Genomic DNA, 20,613 nt, shown 5'->3' with positions numbered 1-20,613 from the left:
GCATGAAATGTTCCCTTGGTATCTCTAAATTTTCTTGAAGAGATTTCTAGTCTTTCCCATTCTGTTGTTTTTCTCTATTTGCACTGATCGCTGAGGAAGGCTTTCTTATCTCTCCTTGCTATTCTTTGGAACTCTGCATTCAGATGCTTATATCTTTCCTTTTCTCCTTTGCTTTTCGCTTCTCTTCTTTTCACAGCTATTTGTAAGGCCTCTCTAGAGCCATTTTGCTTTTTTGCATTTCTTTTTCTTGGGGATGGTCTTGATCCCTGTCTTCTGTACAATGTCACAAACCTCCGTCCATAGTTCATCAGGCACTCTGTCTATCAGATCTAGTCCCTTAAATCTATTTCTTACTTCCACTGTAGAATCATAAGGGATTTGATTTAGGTCATACCTGAATGGTCTAGTGGTTTTCCCTACTTTCTTCAATTTAAGTCTGAATTTGGCAATAAGGAGTTCATGATCTGAGCCACAGTCAGCTCCTGGTCTTGTTTTTGCTAACTGTATAGAGCTTCTCCATCTTTGGCTGCAGAGAATATAATCAATCTGATTTCAGTGTTGACCATCTGGTGTCTATGTGTAGAGTTGTCTTGTTGGAAGAGGGTGTTGGAAAAACAAAAGACTGACCAAGATTGTGTTCTTTTTAGGAGATTTGTTTTGCATAGAGGTATAGGGACAGTGAATCTGAAACAACTTTACATGTGTTGTAGGATTGAACAAATGAGTAAATGTGTCCATAGTTTGGGAGTTTTCACTGTGGCAGGGGAGACAGAAGTATGGAATTGAGAAAAACAAAGAACTCCAAGGGGTTGGACTGGAATTGAAGGCATTAGTATGAACTCATAATTTTAAGAACACACACACACAAACACACGTTACTTGGTTTTGTCCTTTCAAAGAGATTACAAGCAAAGACTTCACTATCACCATTTCTCATTAAAAGGAACCAGGGCTCCTGGAATAAGTGACTGATTCCAAGGCTAGGGTAAGAAAGATACAAGATGAGCTGGGAATGTTCTGTTGTGCTGGGAAGTAAAGAAATGCTCTTAAGATGATGGGATCCTGTCAGAAGGATACAGGAACCAGCCTGAATTAGCCCCCATTGGTCCATATTGTTAATAAAAAATGAATGAATGAAAAAAATGAGTGGGGTAAAACCTGACACATGTAGAGAAGTGGTGGGGCTGGAAAAATTATAATTTTGTACTTATTACAGTAAAGATTATATGCTGCTGCGGCTGCTGCTGCTAAGTTGCTACAGTCGTGTCCGACTCTGTGTGATCCCATAGATGGCAGCCCAAGAGGCTCCCCCGTCCCTGGGATTCTCCAGGTGAGAACACTGGAGTGGGTGAATCATTAATAATTACTGAATTTATAGAAGTTTGATTAAAGAGATGGTAATGAGGAAGATCTTAAAATGTCTTCGTCCAGAAGCTTAGGAATTGCCAGAGGAGAAAAAGTAATTGTAGAGGGTAGAAACAAGTGATAAAATCTAAACTCACCAAAAAGAAGCGTATTTCCATCACATACCTGTGGGTGTGACTCCCTGATAAGGTCAGAACCTCACTCATGTAACATTCCACCTACAAGGGCATTCATTAATGGAATCTAATCATGAGCAAGTATCAGACAAACCCCAAATGAGACATATTCTGTAAAATATCTAGTGTGTATTCTTAAAAAACATCCATGTGATGAAAAACAAAGAAAAGTTGAAGAACTGTTCCAGATTAAAGTGAAAGACAGAAATGAAAAGTAAATGTAACACATGATTCTGGAATGAATTCTGTACTGAAAGAAAAAAATGCTATAAAGTACTATATTGGGACACTTGGCAAAGTTAGAATATAGACTGTAAATAAAAGTACTGTTCTCAACGCACTGTGCTCACATAAGAAAATACCCTTATTCCTCAGAAATATACACTGATTACTAAGGGGCAAAGGGCATAAGGTATACAGTTCATTCTTGAATGGTTCAGAAAAGTGTAAGTTATACATATATATGTATATGTGGGCATACAGAATGATAAAACAAGTGTGCCAAATGCCAAGAGCTGGTGAATCGAAAGTGGTTAGGGAGATCTTATATTACTCCTGCAACAATTAAGACAGAAGTTATTTAAAAATAAAAACTTCAAAGAAAACATGACAACAAGAAATTTTAGATATTTTTTAGATATTAATCTATTTCTCCAGATGAACTTTATTTTTGGCTGTGCTGAGTCTTCATTGTGTGCGGGCTTTTTTCCCCCTAGTATCAGCGAACAGGGGCTAAACTCTAGTTCTGGTGCACAGGCTTCTCATTGTAGTGGCTTCTCTAGTTGCAGAGCATGGCCTCTAGGGCACGTGGGCTCTAGAGCACAGGCTCAATAGTTGTGGCACTGGGCTTAGCTGTTCTGCAGCAAGTAGGGTCCTCCAGGACCAAACACTGAACCTGTCTCCTGCATCAGAGCCACCAGGGAAGCCCTCCCACCTGCCATGAACCTTAGAATCATCCTGTCCATGGTTTGCATTGGTAATTTTATTGGAAGCACATCTACATGGTGTTTTTTTTTTATATTGGAGAAGGCAATGGCACCCCACTCCAGTACTCTTGCCTGGAAAATCCCATGGATGGAGGAACCTGGTGGGCCGCAGTCCATGGGGTCGCTAGGAGTCAGACACGACTGAGCGACTTCACTTTCACTTTTCACTTTCATGCACTGGAGAAGGAAATGGCAACCCACTCCAGTGTTCTTGCCTGGAGAATCCCAGGGACAGGGGAGCCTGGTGGGCTGCCGTCTCTGGGGTCGCACTGAGTCGGACACGACTGAAGTGACTTAGCAGCAGCAGCAGCAGCAACATCATTATAGTCATATTTTCAAAGTCACATGAAAACTCTAATCATGTATTCAGATCTTTTATTTCCCTCTTGGGTATTTAAGTCTGCCTTTGTTATCAGTCCCTGAATATCACTGTTCATTTGTGTTGTTAAATATGCTTTGTTGATATTCTGTGTCCAGTAATTTTATTGTCATAGTTTTCCCAGTTCATTTTCTTGGGATTCCTAGGTGATTATATTACTGATTTGTCTTTCCAATTCTAGCTTTCTAAAAGTTTCTACAAAGAGATTTTATCTTTTACCAAATGCTGTTTCTGTATCCAATAAGATAGTCACGTTTATTTTAAATTTTGATGTATGGATTTTATAACAGTATATTTCCAAATATTAAAGCAACCCTGTGCTGTGCTTAGTTGTTTAGTCGAGTCTGACTCTGGAACCCCATGGCCTGTAGCCCACCAGGTTCCTCTGTTCATGGGGATTCTCCAGACAAGAATACTAGAGTGGGTTGCCATGCCCTCCTCCAGGGGATCTTCCCAACCCAGGGATCGAACCCAGGTCTCCCACATTGCAGGTGGATTCTTTACCAGCTGAGCCACCAGGGAAGCCCCAAAACAACCCTACATGCCTGAAATAATCTCTGTGTGATCATGGTGGACTTAAAAGTATACTGCATGATTCTCCTAAACAGCATTTGATCTATAGGTGATGTACTGGGTTGGCCAAAAACTTTGTTTGGGATTTCCATTGCATCTTATGGAAGACACCAATGAACTTTTTGGCCGACCCAATATCGGTCACTGGTGAGATTAGCCTACGGTTCTATTTTATCTTTATCATGTTTAGTGTCAGGCTTACATTAAGCCTGAGATGGATTTTTTTCTTGTATGTTACCAAAGCATCTTGGGTAAAGTGACTGACATTCATATTGCTTAATCAGTAGTGATCATTATGTTCTTAGAGAACTAAGTAGTAAGAATCCTTGTAAATAATTTCTTACCCATTCCAGGTCATCTTTACATAATTTTAACCTTGGGCAAAAGCAGTCTGTCAATTAATAGCAGTGCTATAAAAAAACAGACAGTTCTGTTGCCTCTGGCCAGGAATTATTCTGAAGGAGGCATTATCAGCACATAAATGGCAGAACAGTATTGCTTTTAACAGGAGTTCAGTCTCCAAAGGTTTAAGATCCATTTTTGGGGACTCAAATAAGTTTTATAATTATTTTTTGACAAGACCTCAACTTAATTGTGTTTATTTTTGGACTCGGCATTCACGTGGACTTCTCTATATTGGAGTAAGTTTAGGAATTTAAATCAATAACAAATAAAATTTAACTTTTACTTGGAATACTTCAGATTTGTAGGAAAGTTGCAAAGACAGTACAGAGAGTTCCTGTATACACTTCACCTAGCTTCTTCTATTAACATCTTATAAAACCATGGCACTTTATCAAACTAAGACATGAACATTGGTATAGTCTATTAACTACATTATAAGCTTTATTTGGATTTCACCGAATTTTTCAACAAAGGTCCTTTTTCTGTTTCCAGACCAAACCAGGATACCATATTGCACCCAGTTCTCTGTTCTGTGAATTTCTTGAACTTGCTTTGTTTCTTTATGATCTTGACAGTTTCCACCTGATTTTACAAATAAAGTTTTATTAGGACACTGCTATGCCCATTTGTTTCTGCACGGTCTGTGGCTGCCTTCACTCTCCACTGGCAATGCTGAGTAGCTGCAACAGAGACTGTATGGCCTGCAAACTCCAAACTACTCACTCTTTGTCCCTTTATAGAAAAAGTCTGCTGACCCCTGGTGATGAATAAATGAACCACAGCCTTAGGAAGGTGATGGCACCCCACTCCAGTACTCTTGCCTGGAAAATCCCATGGACGGAGGAGCCTGGTAGGCTACAGTCCACGGGGTCACCAAGAGTCGGACACGACTGAGCGATTTCACTCAGCCTTAGGAAATTAATTGGTACCATACTATCAATGGTGCAATACTAACAACTAAGCTACAACATGAATTTGAATCCTGTTTACTGTTAAGTAACCTTAGAAAAAGTTTTGCCATTTCGCTTTATTTATTATTTTTGGCCGTGCTGGATCTTCACTGTGGTGCTTGGGCTCTCCAGCTGTGGCACTTGGGCATGTGGATCTCAGCTTTCCAATCAGGGATTGAACCCATGTCCCTTGCACTGGAAGGCGAATTCTTAACATTGGACCACCAGGGAAGTCCTGTGTTTTACCTTTCTGAGTCTCAGTTTCCTCATCTGGAAAATGAGAACACCATCGGCTACTTCTCAAGCTTAATTACTGTAGGTAAACAACTTCCCACAGTGGTAAGCTCTCAGTAACTCAACAACTGTTATTATTACTTTTATTAACAATAATTCTTAACAGTTTTAATTCTTATAATTGTTTCACATTGCCTTTCCCATCTCTGTATTTTCATGCTGTTTTCTGTTTTCATGCACTACTGCTGTCAAGCCCAAACCACTATCTCTAAGCATTATCTTTCATTCTGTACCACAGAACTGCTCAAATTTTTATTGAATGTGTTATCCCGGAATAAAACTTAATGTCAGAATAGGGCCTGAAATATCATTACAGTTACATCCCAAAGGAAGTGAACATATTGAAATGATTCATAATACGCTGTTTTAGGATAAACTGGTCTCCAACAAGCTCAGATGCAGTGCTGTACTTCCTTTTTATTGGAACTTGGTAAAATAAAAACTTGGCAGTCCATCCATTTGGATCAGGTTAGAGACAGGGATGTTGAGAGAGAGGGTTCTCATGAGACTTGAGACACACATACACACACACACACGTACGTACGTTCACTCATACAACAAACTGTTTCCAGGGAACAGACAGGGAGCCAACAGTGCTTCTCAAACATGAGGGACTAAGAAGAAGAAACATCTCTTTCTAGCTTCTAGAGTCAGTAACTTTGGTACTATTTTTCCTTATTTACCTTTATAAACATACACCTTCCAGGATGAAAAAAATCATAGATCTGGTGAGTACTGCACACCAAATGAAACTGAAAGAGAATGTCCACATGCTTTGTGAGACAGAATTCACACAGATTAAACAGATCAAAACCGTCTTCAATAAATGTCACGCTCCAGGCGCACGCAACAGTTTTGTCTACAGATTCCTGTCTGTCTCTACTTCTAGAGGAAGTTACTCCTACTGCCATACATAAAAATGCATAACATATGTGCACACAATCTGTGATTCCAAGCTTCCAACTCTGATGTCACCGTTCACACTGGCAATTAGCTCTGCAAGTATTAGCAGACTAGCATACTGACCGATCTTGTGGTCACTGTCCGTGACAGAGGAAGGAGCTCATAAATAAGTGTTTTTCCTTTGGCAGCTGAGCCAAACAATCTCCTCTGGTTTCTACAGATGTGATTTATTTGCATAATTTCTTTAAGATTTTTTTTTTTTTAATAGCAAAAGAAACAGTGTGTTCTGTCTTAAGTGCTTGGGTATGCGTGCCTGGTTAACATTTCCAGTTTCAATGTTTCCTGAGAGGAAGTCATTCAAAGTGTGTTATCTAAACAACTCTAATAGGTCTAATCCAGGAAACTATCAGGGTTTTACTGTTCATAACACCATTCAGAGTTAATACCCCAGGGTCAAGCAACATTTAAAAACACTGACGTAAAATTTTACACACACACATACACACACACACACACACTCTCTCTCTCTCACACACTCTCTCTCTCCCACCCCATTCCGCTCTTCTGTCTCTCTGGCTCTGTCAACAGGCAACATTTTCCCCTAAGAACAGTTCTTTTAGAGACTGACATGGAATAGACGTTAAAGTCGCAACTCTTGAAAAAAAAAAATCAGGATTGATCTGACTGATATTTGGTTAGACAATATTTGATCAATATTAGATCTTTTCCTCCCCAAACTTCAGTTTTTATAACTCTTTTCTATGGGAAAATGGAAGAAAACGGGAAGCAAAGGGCATCAACAGTTAAGACAAATGTCAATCCTGAGTGTTTTATTTTTTTAAACAGGAAATAGGGCAAGGATGACAAGTACAATGGCCATGATTTAATTTGTAGCGGCGCAAAGGAGGGCTTGCCAACCGGTAGTTTTTCAGAGGAGGTCTCGAAACCACAGATGACAAAAAAAGCACTGGGCTGTCTTCAAACACTGAAATAATTAGCCTCACCATTGTATCCAATTTTATCGTTCTGAATGACTCTTGAAAATAAATGACATCTGACTCATGGTAAGGAAAAGATGCGATTTTTAAAAACTGGAAATTACAAATAAAAATTGGCCACCTCTAAATTCATTCGCTCTTCATTTTTAAAATTTGTTCTTACATCTGACAAAATTCAGGCTGCATAGTAATTGATAATTTCTGATCTCTCTGAAATGTAGCCAAAAAAAAGGCAGTGAAATAAAGGCCTCTGAGCAGCCAAAAAAGATATGACATAAGGGCTTACGGAAAAGCCTTTAAGGACCTTAATTTAGAGTACTTCCTCCTATCTAACTAAACTCTACCCGTAGAACTTGTTTCCAACCCACTGCAGAACAGAAGCGGTAATCTAAATGAAACTCGGACTCTTAAAGCAGGTATTCTAACAAACATAAGAGGCAACAATTTAAATGAGACCATAAAACACCTAATTCTTAGGGTATGGGGTTCTTTCCATTTAAAGGTAAAACTATACCGACCCAGAGATGAGAATGAGTTTAAATTTTGTTCAAGTACTTCTCTTTCAGATGATAGAAAGTAGAATCCATTTTAAGAAACTCAAAGAAAATTACAGTCATTTTGCCCAGGATTTTTGTTATAATTCAGTTACCCCCAGAACGGGCTACCCTAAAATTAATCATGCTCCAAAAGTTCTAGAAGAGGTAGGAAATGCCAGAGCAAATGAGCCCTATCCATTAAAAAAAAAAAAAAAATCACAGGGGGAAAACACCTGTCTGACATCATTAAAAACATACAAAACGAGAAGGATTCCTTTTCTGAATGGTCAAGACAGAAACTAGGACTGGGATAGTAAACTAGGAATGATGTGACCACCATGACTGATCTATGCTTTTAATATAGTAAAACAAAACAACCAAAAAACTCAGAATTCAGTTCCACTGTTTTGTATTACTGTACAGGATGACCGTAGGATGGCCCATGTACCCAGAGTAAAGTCTAGCCATAAACTGTTTTGCCTTTTAAAAGACAAACACAGGACTTCCCTGGTGGTCCAGTGGTTACAAATCTGCCTGCCAAGGTAGAGGGGCAGGGGTTTGATCCCTGGTCTGGGAAGATCTCACACGCTGAGGAGCCACCAAGCCCGTGTGCCACAACAAAGACCCACTGCAGCCAAAATTAAATAAATAAATTTGTTTTAAAAAGTAAAGATAAACATGATCGGAGAGATGGCAGGGAATAAAATAATTATGACAAGGGTTAGAATCAAGAGCAGCCCAAACCCTCTTCATGAGTGTATTTTCAAGGCCTTGTCTGTAGTGTGTTCTAAGATGAGTAGAGGAAGTAATATGACATATGTTTAATTTGTTAGCTATCTTACATATGGAAACAAAATACGGTCTAACCGGCTGGAAGAGCAGGAAGATATTTCTTCAGCACTTTTTCAGATGGAAACTTTAAAAAGGGGAACGAATATATTAAGATAAAAGGCACACAGACTGCCTCAAGTCAATGGCTTGGGGGGAAAGCTGGCTGATTCTAAGTTAAAAGCCTTGGAAAACATCCAAGGTTCAGCATCAAGTTGCAGGAATCATATTAAACTTTAGAACTCTTGCTTATTGATTCAATGACGCATTCTGGCCACTTCCTTGTATCTTCACCATTGCTTCAAGCAACAGAGCAAGAACCCACCTTGTTTCTCCGTGAATACTGGTTGATAACAAAAAACAATGCTGGGTTAATATGTTACACTAGCATTTTTGAAGGGGTTCATTTGGACTCATGCTATCTAATTAGAAACTGCATCCTGTGCTGACAGAAAACATCAGGTGAACTAGTAGGATTTATTTTTGAAATGCTGGCACTATGCTCAGGAATGAAGGAAGGTCTTAAAAATTGGCAGATGTAACATTCACAAAAGTTGCCAAATCCTGTGTGTCAGACCATCAACATTTCAGATACAAAAGGCAGAAGGATTTGGCTAGGCAATAATTATTGAATACATCTATTTACTTTTTTTTTTAAGAAAATGAATTTATCATGCAAGTTATTGTGTCTATGTGAAAGGATCTTCTCATCATTGTCATGGGCCTTATCTCAGATCCACAGACAGAATTCGAGGGAGTTAAAAAAGACAACTGGATTGAATTAGGGGACCAGGCTTTGCAGCTAAGTTGCTTTGTGGTTTTGTATGAATCAATGAAGTCAGCTCTCATCTGTTTCTCAGTTTTCCTATTTATTAAAAGAAGGAGTGGGATGGGGCAATGTGTAAGGGCCTTTCCAGATCTAACATTTGATGATTATCTGAGTCTATAAATTTCCTAGTCCTGCTGGATTATTTATAATGGTGTATCACTTTATTCTTGGTCATGTTTCTTAGCACTGAGAAACCTAGCTGCCACTCAAGTTCTCCGAACTTTAAATGATTTTATTTTCCCTATTAAAAAAAAAAAAGATCCTGGGGCTTCCCTGGTGGCTCAGTGGTGGAGAATCCACCTGCCAGTGCAGGAGACACCCTTTCAATTCCTGGTCCGCGAAGATCCCACATGCTGCAGAAAAACTAAGCCTGTGTGCTGCAACTCCTGAACCTGTGCTCTAAAACCTGGGAGCTGCAAGTGGAGCGCACTGCCACAGCTACTGAAGCCCATGCCCTGAGCCAGTCGCAATGAGAAGCTCCAACTACAGAGTGGCCCTTGCGTGCCGCAACTAGAGAAAAGCCCACACAGCAATGAGGACCCAGCACAGCCAAAAATAACCGAAAAATAAAAAAAGACAAGATATTGAAACCCGTGCCAGAAGCAGATGCCAAACCCAGTTCTCAGGAGCCGATACCCAGGTGACAGGACTGTCAGCGGAGCTCTGACCCAGCCCACAGGAAATGGTTTTTACGAGGTCTGTGCAGGCTTAAGTGGTAACTATGCTCCATACTGGATCAAAATGTCACAGTTCCTGAGTTGGGGCACGTTGCCCAGCGGAGACAAGGCAAACTTATTATTCTGCCTCCAGGGAAATCTATGCTGGAATGGCTGAGATCTAGGACTTCACTAACTGGAACGAAAAGGGCAACGTTACAGCATCCAGGTTAGCGTGTTCGGGCACCCTCAGACTGGAGAGGAGTCGTCCGGAAAGCTTCTGGGCGACAGTACTGAAGTCAAGATGCCTCTTCCCCAGTTAAGGAGAGCTGCAAGCTACCCACTGCTAAGTCCAAGGCTGCCCTTTCTTCTCGCTCTCTCTGCAAATGTCACAGAAAAGACAGAACTTACAAGATTTAGCTTTAGTCTTATTTTGATGGGAGAAAATACATGCGTGGGGGAATTTCTTACTATTACTGGGCTGGGTTTGCAAGGCTGGGAGACATTTTAAATAATTCACCAGGTACTGGCATGTGTGTTCTGGCATAAGAAGGCTCCAAAAAAGTATTTGAGGTGAAAGGGTATTCAGAAACAACAACAACATATGTACTGTGTTCTCAATATTCAGTCACAGGGTATAAAGTACTAAATAAAGGGTAAGTGAAATCATCTGTGTTAGGAAATTTTTTTTTTTTAGATGTGAAACTTCCCTTAGTTGGATTTTATGTTTCGAATCAGGGGTTGGCAAACTTTTTCTTACAGGGTCAGTGAGTAGTCATTTCAGGCTTGTGGGCCATATGGTCTCTGTTGCAACTACTGGACTCAACTGTTACATTGCTGAAGCAGCCACAGACAAGAGGAAGTGCAGGGGGATTGCTGTGTTCTAATAAAACTTTATTTACAAAACAGGTGTCTTGCCCTAAGACTGTAGGTAGCCAGCCCCTACACGAGACACTTGCAAAGCATGTGTGCTTTAATGCGTTGCTTCATTTAATTCTCATGACAAATCTATGAGGTGGGGAGTTGTTGCTGTTCCTCAGTCACTCAGTCATGTACAATGCTTTGCTACCCCATGGACTGCAGCACCCCAGGATCCTCTGTCCTTCACTATCTGCCCGAGCTTGCTCAAACTCATTGAGTTGGTGATGCCATTCAACCATGTCCTTTGTCGTCCCTTTTTCCCCCTGCCTTCTATCTTTCACAGCATCAGGATCTTCCAGTGAGTTGGGTCTTCGAATCAGGTGGCCAAAGTATTGAAGCTTCAGCATCAGTCCTTCCAATGAATATTTAGGACTGATTTCCTTTAGGATGGACTGGTTGGATCTCCTTGCAGTCCAAGGGACTCTCAGAGTCTTCTCCAACACCACAAAAAGCCTTCTTTATGGTCCAACTCTCACATCCATACATGACTACTGGAAAAACCATAGCTTTGACTACATGGACCTTTGTTGGCAAAGTAACGTCTCTGCTTTATAAAGTAGAGTAAAATACACTGTCTAGGTTTGTTGTAGCTTTTCTTTCAAGGAACAAGCATCTTTTAATTTTTGCTGCAGTCACCACCTGCCGTGATTTTGGAGCCCAAGAAAATAAAGTCTGTCACTGTTTCCATTGTTTCCCCACCATTTGCGATGAAGTGATGGGACCGAATGTCATGATCTTAGTTTTTTGAATGTTGAGTTTTAAACCAGCTTTTTCACTCTCTTCTTTCACTTTCATCAAAAGGCTCTTTAGTTCCTCTTTGCTTTCTGCCATAAGGGTGGTATCATCTGCATATCTGAAGTTACTGATATTTCTCCCAGCAATCTTGATTCCAGCTTGTGCTTCAACCAGCTCAGCATTTCTCCTGATGTATTCTGCAGAGAATTTAAATAAGCATGGTGACAGTATACAGCCCTGATGCACTCCTTTCGCAATTTTGAATCGGTCCATTGTTCCATGTCTGGTTCTAACTGTTGCTTCTTGACCTGCATACAGGTGTCTCAGGTAAGGTGGTCTGATATTCCCATCTCTTTAAGAATTTTCCACAGTTTGTTGTGATCTGCACAGTCAAAAGCTTTAGCATAGTCAATGAAGCAGAAGCAGATGTTTTTCTGGAATTCTCTTGCTTTTTCCATGATCCGTTGGATGTTGGCAGTTTGATCTCTGGTTCCTCTGCCTTTTCTAAATTCAGCTTGTACATGTGGAAGTTCTCGGTTCATATACTGTTGAAGCCTAGCTTGGAGGATTTTGGGCATGACCTTGCTAGAATGTGAAATGAGTGCAACTGTGTGGTAGTTTGAACACTGCCTTTCTTTGGGATTGGAAAGAAAACTGACATTTTTCCAGTACGTGGCCACTGCTGAGTTTTCCAAATTTGCTGGCATATTGAGTGCAGCACTTAGACAGCATCATCTTTTAGGATTTGAAATAGCTCAACTGGAATTTCATCACCTCCACTAACTTTGTTTGTAGTGATGCTTCCTAAGGTCCTCTTAACTTTGCACTCCAGGATGTCTGGCTCTAGGTGAATGATCTCACCATTGTGGTTATCTGGGTCATGAAGATCTTTTTTTGTGTAGTAGTTCTATGTATTCTTGCCACTTCTTCTTAATGTCTTCTGTTTCTGTTAGGTCCATACTGTCTCTTCTTTATTGTGTCCATCTTTGCATGAAATGTTCCCTTGGTATTTCCCATATTTTGCCCATTTTTCACATGATGGCACTGGGGTCCTATGACCTGTCCGTGGTCACAGTCAGTGTAGTGTCTGGACCTCAATTCTGAATCCAGAGCCTGAGCTATACTACCTGGTCTGACGTGCCCTTTAGATCATGACACCTTGTTTAAAGAGAGAAGTAGGACTGAAAACTGTTGGTGCAGCTATTTTTCTTATTAAAGCATAGAGGAATGAGGCTTCGGTTTGGAATGACCAATTCAGAGATAAGACATCTTCTGACTTTGAAAGTAAACATGAGAATAGAGACAGTTGATGAAAAAACTAAAGGAGGTAATTAAAAAAATGCCTATCACAGTTAAAAACAAGTAGGCAGGAAAATGGGTAAACAAAAACAAGATTCTCACCATGGAAACCAAAAGCTGGATGTTATTAATAGAGAGAAAAAGTGGCGAATGAGGCAGGTGACTGCTGTTCTAAAAACACTGAATGCCATTAGCTTAGGAGGGATTGGAGGAAACAGACAAAATAATCAGCAAGAGGCTACCTGCCCACATATTCTTTCATTTTCTTGACCTACTCATCTGCCATTTTCTGTTCCCCCCACCTCGGCTGCCTACTCAAAAAGGCATATTCAGATTTGAAGAGACAGCTACTCCTGTCGTTTCCTATGTTACTGCCTCAAATTTAATCCCAAGCATTCTACATTCTATCGCTGCTCCTAGTCTGCACCTTGCTTTCTTAACCCACACTGGAAGTCTCTTAACTTTGTCAGGATCTCCAAGATCCCATTTATCATATTCATACTTCCGGAGAAGGCAACGGCACCCCACTCCAGTACTCTTGCCTAGAAAATCCCATGGATGGAGGAGCCTGGTAGGCTGCAGTCCATGGGGTCGCTAGGAGTTGGACACGACTGAGCGACTTCACTTTCACTTTTCACTTTCATGCATTGGAGAAGAACCAGTGTTCTTGCCTGGAGAATTCCAGGAACGGGGGAGCCTGGTGGGCTGCTGTCTATGGGGTCACACAGAGCCGGACACGACTGAAGCAACTTAGCAGCAGCAGCAGCAACAGTTATTCTAGCCAAAGATAATGCTAACTAAGTGTAGTAACGGAGAGGGGGCGGGTTGGGTGGTCAGCTCAGCTACAGCACAGTTCTTGTGAGACCAGTTTTAGCCATTGGCACCAACCCACGAGGAAGCTGGAACCCCCATAGGAAGAGGCACAGATGAGCACTTAACTGTGCACACGAAGACCTAAAAACCAAAGGAGGTTAGTAATGATAAATATTTGGTTCTTTCAGAGCTACCTTCACGTTGAATGTTATTTCCTCCATGACGTACACGCGTTCAGGAAATGCTTTGGCCACCTCCTCCACGCTGTTGAAATATTGCACTGGCTCCTTTATATCTCGGTCTTGTTCCAGCAACTTGAATTGCCCTAAAATACATGATAAACAGAAGAGCTGTGAGATGCTTACGCTGGACAGCTGTCACCGTGGTGACAGCATCCCCTCCCCTTACTCCCACTCTTCTCCGTCAGAGGCTTCCGAGCATTACATTAAAAAAAGAAAGCCACTGTGGCAGAAGGTTTTCTCTGAACTAGGATATATTTAAAAATTAGCTTAAAAATGAAAGCAAACGTGTAGTTTCTTTCTTTTTATTTTTTTGCTTACATTCAGGGTTTATTCCCAAAAGATCAATATCAAATTGGATGAATGCTTGCTTAGAGTGTAAACACGATGTGAAAACTCAGTGTGTTATAAATGGTTGCACATGTGGCTTGTTGACAGTGGTCCTGCTGTTATTTAGGTGTAATGATACCCCCACACATTATATTCTAAAACCAAGGTTGAGTGGCCTGGGGGAACTGGTTTTTTTAAATTAGTGTTTTTAAAATGTGCAGGTGGAATAAAATAATCTCAGGCTTAGTTGTGTCTTGGGCTTTCCTGGTGGCTCAGAGGTTAAAGTGTCTGCCTGCAATGTGGGAGACCCGGCTTCGATCCCTGGGTCGGTAAGATCCCCTGGAGAAGCCCCTTAGCTTTCACTGATACCCTTGGTTTCAAGAATACGTGGGTGATATTGGGGGCTCAGAAGCTCCTATAATTTGTGGTGTGGTTGCGGTACATGGCCTGAGCCCGAAGGGGCTGGTGTTGGGGGGAGACCCTTCCAGTGAGTAAGGCACTTGGCATCTGGAGCAGCAGGTGGCTTCCTTTTCACTACCATCTGTGAAATTCACAAGTGCAGACATACTATCACAGTAGCCGTAGTTTGGGTGATTTTTGAAGAACTTTGAACACATTCCTAAAAATGTCAAGGATCTACTATGCTGCTTGTACATTTCCAGCATTTGTGACACTCACTGCTACATTCTAGAGGAGCTGCTGTCAACTTAGAATAAAAGACCATATACAATCAAGCCCATGACACCGTGTTTCTCAGTGGTCATTTTCTGAATGCTGTTTATAACACTTGAGAAACTGGAAAAGGAATTAAAAACTCTTATGAGGCAGAGTTATCTGCATGCATCCATAGGTCAACAGGTAGAAACAGGGGCACTTTCATACTGACCATTCATATTCTCAACATATTTTTTAACACAGCATCTATTAGGTGGAGGTATTATTTTAGATGCTGAGATAAATCAATTAAGAAACCATATAAAAATGTCCTCTTGAAGCTTTACATTGTAGTGGGAGACAGAGGATATATACAATAAATCAATGGAGTATATAATATGTTAGAAGGTGAGTAATGAGCTTATGTGCTCAGTTGTCTCTGACTCTGCAACCCCCTTAGACTGTAGCCCACCAGGCTCCTTTGTCCATGGGATTCTGCAGGCAAGAACACAGGAGTGGGTTGTCATTTCCTTCTCCAGGGGATCTTCCCGACCTAGGGATTGAAACCGTGTCTCCTGAATTGCAGGTGGATTCTTTACCAGCTGAGCCATCAGGCAAGCCCATCAGAAGGTGAGAAGTGCCATTAAAAATAGGGTGAGGGGGTTGGAGAGTACCCGCTGGCCAGAGCAGGCATGTGTCAGAAAGCGACTTTGATGGAGCTGTTCTTAGAATTCTCAACACAGCCAACAGTCTCCACAGAGACCGTCAGGCAGATGGGCTGGTGTGCGTTTGGTATGCTACCAGTGTGGCTGGACTGGGGTGAGTAAAAGCTAAGAAGGAAGAGAAAGAAAGTCAGGGAAATAACAGGTGGTTTTGACAGTCCACGGCTTTGCAGAACTGTGGCTCTTCATCTGAGTGGGATGGGGAGCCACCTGAGGGTGTGAGTGGAAAAGCAGTGCAATTATAGAAGAATCATTCCAGCTGCTTGTTCAGGACACACTCTGAAGGTGCCAGGTGTAGAGGCAGAGACATCAGTTAGGAGGCCCCGCCATCATGCAGGTATGAGATGGCAGGGGTTTGGAAGAGGTAAGAAAATGTCAGGAATCTGGAGTGGCTAAAGGAATGGAAATGCTATTGACTGAGATGGGCAGGTTTGGAGGGGTAGGATGAGGAAGTAAGGCCAGGAGTTAAGTTTGGACTCAGGCTTAGTTGTGTCTTGGGCTTCCCTGGTGGCTCAGAGGTTAAAGCGTCTGCCTGCAATGCGGGAGACCGGGGTTCGATCCCTGGGTCGGGAAGATCCCCTGGAGAAGGAAATGGCAATCCACTCCAGTATTCTTGCCTGGAGAATTCCATGGAGGGAGGAGCCTGGTAGGCTACAGTCCACAGGGTCACAAAGAGTTGGACATGACTGAGCTACTTCACTTTCTTTCTTTAGTCATGTCTGACTCTTTGCAGCCCCATGGACTGCAGCCCGCCAGGCTCCTCTGTCCATGGGATTTCCCAGGCAAGAATATTGGAGTGGGTTGCCATTTCCTTCTCTAGGGGATCTTCCCGACCCAGGGATCAAATCCGTGTCTCCTGCATTGGCAGGCGGACTCTTTACCACTGAGCCACCAGGGAAGCCCTTATTAGACATAGAAATGGAGATACCCTGAAAGCTCTTTAGATGGACAACATAAGCGAGGCAGTCAAGAGAAAGGTCTGGTTGGAGATGATAACGCTGGGTGCCATCAGCACATGGATGATATTTTCAGTCATGACATTTAATGATGACAACCATGGGCCTAAGTGCAGACTGAGAAGAGGTCCCAGGTTTGAGCTCTGGGAGACTGAGGAATGGTCAGGGGAATAAGGAAAATCCAGAAGCCGTATATCCTAGAAGCCAGGTGATTCTGGTGCTTTGGCCAACAATTCCACTGCTCATATCAAAACCCCCAATTAAATACAAGCTGCTAAATCCAAGAGTTCTCAGTCTCATTTCACAGTTTTGTATGCAACCCTTGACATTACTCCCCTTCTGCTCCTGGAGACACTTGAATCAAAAACACAAAAATAAAATAGAGCTACGACCTCAGAGGGCTTCACGAAAGGAGTGTTTTCAGGGTATATGCAGGTTTGGGTTTTAACAAGATGCAAGTAACGTCAAAGAAGGGTTTAAGGAAGTAGGGATTTTGCTGGTGATGAACCTTGATAGAAGTGTTTTCAAGAGTTAAAGGGTAGGTGGTGATGACAAAATAGAGGATGCACCCAGACACGACAGCTCGAGTACCTTCTAGAAGGATGTAGAGCGATGAATAACACATTCGAAAATACAAAATGATCATACCTTTTTCATAAAAACAATCTTTAAAAATTCAGAAAGACCATGACAATCTTAATACTACTTACATAAACAAATTCTGCCACTACAACCGACTAAACTTTTCCTTTCTCACTACTCTAGTCTGTGTACAAACTTTTAGTAACCACGGTTTATCTACAGTTTTATACTCTGTTCCTTTGTAATTTTTCTCCTTTTCCCCACATGATGACACAATGTTTGCACAGCATTTAATAATGGGCTTATCTGTTTTTCTGTTCTTCTACAGTTAGGTTGAGTTAGGCAGGTGCCTAATGTAAGTGGGCGCTCTGCCACGTACATGTTTTATGATACTGGCAAATCACTAAATCCGTCTGAGCCTTGCTTCCTCGCCTGTAAAGTGGGGACACTTCACAGGGCAGCTGTGGGGATTAACGGAGATGATGCAAAGTGTTCAGCGTAAGTAGCCATTTAGCGACTCTCGGCTCCCTTCTCTCTTCTCAAGACACACAGGGATTCTGTCTTTTGGTTCATGTTTTGGGGATAAATCTTCTGGAGTGAGATTATTAAAGAGTAACACAATTTCTTGTTTACCATTCATGGCTAAATTTTTTTTTTCCCCAAAAAAACCTAAACCAGTTTATATTTCTACCAACAGGCTATGTGCCTCCTAGTTGGAGCACAATCTTGTTCTGAGTATTTTTTCAATTAAACAATTCCATGCATATTACAAAGCATCTCTTCCTTTTATTAATCTGCATCTCTTTGAAGATCAGTGAAGTTAAACATCTCAATTTTTCTTGAGCAAACGACTATGCAGATTTATAATAAATATATTTGACACAGTCTACATTTCCTTTCACTTCTAGAGACATCTAAGGCCCTCTGGATGGTTATACTTGGAAGTCCCATTAGCACCAAATCCAACATGTCTAAATTCAGGGAAGCACAATGCCTTGCATGCAATAGGTACTTAATAAGTGTTTGCTAAATGAAAGAAAATTACTGTAGTCCTGGAACTGGCAGACAATAGAGCAATGCAGAAGTAACTGCAGGTTTTCCAAGTTGTAAATATAAGGTGAACTATATTACTGTATACAAGGTTTGCTTCTAAACCACAGATGAATGTTGTCACTCAACAAAGAAAGCAAGCAACGGTGTACTTAAAAATCATTCAAATCTGAATAATGTACAGAGCCTCAAAGGATATTTTTCAGGAATCAATCCTACCAAAGAACATCAGACAACCAACAGAAATTATCTTTCAGGATGAAGCAATCTTTCAGCATCGGGATGTGTTAAATAAGGGGACAAAACTAGTCATCAGTGAGTTAGAATTTCCATGAATACAATGTTTTCACATTGTCTTTTAAATCCTGTGTTTGTTTTACCCTTGTGGCACACCTCTGTTCACACCAGCCTCATTACAAGTGCTAAAGAGCCTGTGTGACCAGTGGTTGCTGTGTCCATGGAAAGTCTAGAACACCCCCCTGTGTTTGCTTATAAAAGTGGCTGCAGACACTGTTCACATCCTTAAAAAAAGATCCTGCCGTGGGGAGTACCTTCTGACAAAACAGGATGTTCTCTCTCGTGACATAAGAGCTTCAGAATTCTTATATTTTCTTTTTCTCGTCCTGTTTGTCATGATCACTGATATTTTGATTCAGATAAGAGAGCCTGGGTTTCTTGATACAAACCATCTCTAACCCCTTAGACAGATCGCCCATCTCTATCACCATTTCTCTTCTCTTTCAATCTGGTGCTTGTTCTTCAGGCATTCTTTAGTTATTTTTTCTTGTGTCTGAGATCTTTTACTATCAGCAGGCTCAAATATGCTTTGGCATATGGACCAAATGAATAATTCTGTCTGGTATGGCTGTGGTGTCAAGGGCAAAGCTGCACACATTTCTCTTCTCTTTCAATCTGGTGCTTGTTCTTCAGGCATTCTTTAGTTAATTTTTTTCGTGTCTAGGATCTTTTAGGTATGACATAAATCAAATCCCTTACGATCATACAGTGGAAGTAACCAATAGATTCAAGGGATTAGATCTGATAGAGTGCCTGAAGAACTACGGATGGAGGTTTGTGACATTGTACAGGAGGCAGTGATCAAGACCATCACCAAGAAAAAGAAATGCGAAAAGGCAAAATGGTTGTCAAATAGCTGTGAAAAGAAGACATGAGAAAGGCAAAGGAGAAATGGAAAGATATACCCATTTGAATGCAGAGTTTCAAAGAATAGCAAGAAGAGATAAGAAAGCCTTCCTCAGTGATCAATGCAAAGAAATAGAGGAAAACGATAGAATGGCAAAGACCAGAGATCTCTTTAAGAAAATTAAAATACCAAGGGAACATTTCATGCAAAGATGGGCACAATAAAGGACAAAAATGGTATGGACCTAACAGAAGCAGAAGATATTAAGAAGAGGTGGCAAGAATACACAGAAGAACTGTACAAAAATGATCTTCACAACCTAGATTATCACGATGGTGTGATCACTCACTTAGAGCCAGACATCCTGGAATGTGAAGTCAAGTGGGCCTTAGGAAACATCACTATGAATAAAGCTAGTGGAGGTGATGGAATTCCAGCTGAGCTATTTCAAGTCCAAGATGATGCTGTGAAAGTGCTGCACTCAATATGCCAGCAAATTTGGAAAACTCCGCAGTGGCCACAGGACTGGAAAAGGTCGGTTTTCATTCCAATCCCAAAGAAAGGCAATGCCGAATAATGCCCAAACTACCACACAATTGCACTCATCTCACATGCTAGCAAAGTAATGCTCAAAATTTTCTAAGCCAGGCTTCAACAGTATGTGAACCATGAACTTTCAGATGTTCAAACTGGATTTAGAAAAGGCAGAGGAACCAGAGATCAAATTGCCAACATCCTGGATCATCAGAAAAGCAAGAGAGTTCCAGAAAAACATCTATTTCTGCTTTATTGACTATGCCAAAGCCTTTGACTGTGTGGATGACAATAGACTGTGGAAAATTTTGAAAGAGATGGGAATACCAGACCATCTGACCTGCCTCCTGAGATCTGTATGCAGGTCAAGAAGCAACAGTTAGAACTGGACATGGAACAACAGACTGGTTCCAAATCGGGAAAGGAGTACATCAATGCTGTATATTGTCACTCTGCTTATTTAACTTACATGCAGAGTACATCATGAGAAATGCTGGACTGGAAGAAGCACAAGCTGGAATCAAGATTGCCAGGAGAAATATCAATAACCTCAGATATGCAGATGACACCACCCTTATGGCAGAAAATGAAGAACAAAAGATCCTCTTGATGAAAATGAAAGAGGAGAGTGAAAAGTTGGCTTAAAACTCAACATTCAGAAAACTAAAATCATGGCAGCCGGTCCCATCACTTCATGGCAAATAGACGGGGAAACAATGGAAACAGTGACAGACTTTATTTTTGGGGGGCTCCAAA

At 41.2% G+C, this 20,613-nt stretch overlaps 1 protein-coding gene across 2 annotated transcripts in view; it reads right to left on the bottom strand.

Annotated features, from left to right (window-relative positions):
• Positions 1-20,613, bottom strand: part of GAREM1 (GRB2 associated regulator of MAPK1 subtype 1) — a 236,747-nt gene that overhangs the window by 35,596 nt on the left and 180,538 nt on the right. For both annotated transcript variants that reach the window (XM_070778766.1, XM_070778767.1), the window contains exon 3: positions 13,841-13,971. In XM_070778766.1, the coding sequence (XP_070634867.1) occupies positions 13,841-13,971 (131 nt within the window). The remainder of the gene's footprint in view (positions 1-13,840; positions 13,972-20,613) is intronic.

This window comes from Bos indicus, chromosome 24, assembly GCF_029378745.1.
Source record: "Bos indicus isolate NIAB-ARS_2022 breed Sahiwal x Tharparkar chromosome 24, NIAB-ARS_B.indTharparkar_mat_pri_1.0, whole genome shotgun sequence".
Taxonomy (NCBI): Eukaryota; Metazoa; Chordata; class Mammalia; order Artiodactyla; family Bovidae; genus Bos; species Bos indicus.
The sequence above is the reverse complement of the archived record's forward strand: the minus strand, read 5'-3'. Positions and strand labels throughout refer to the sequence as shown.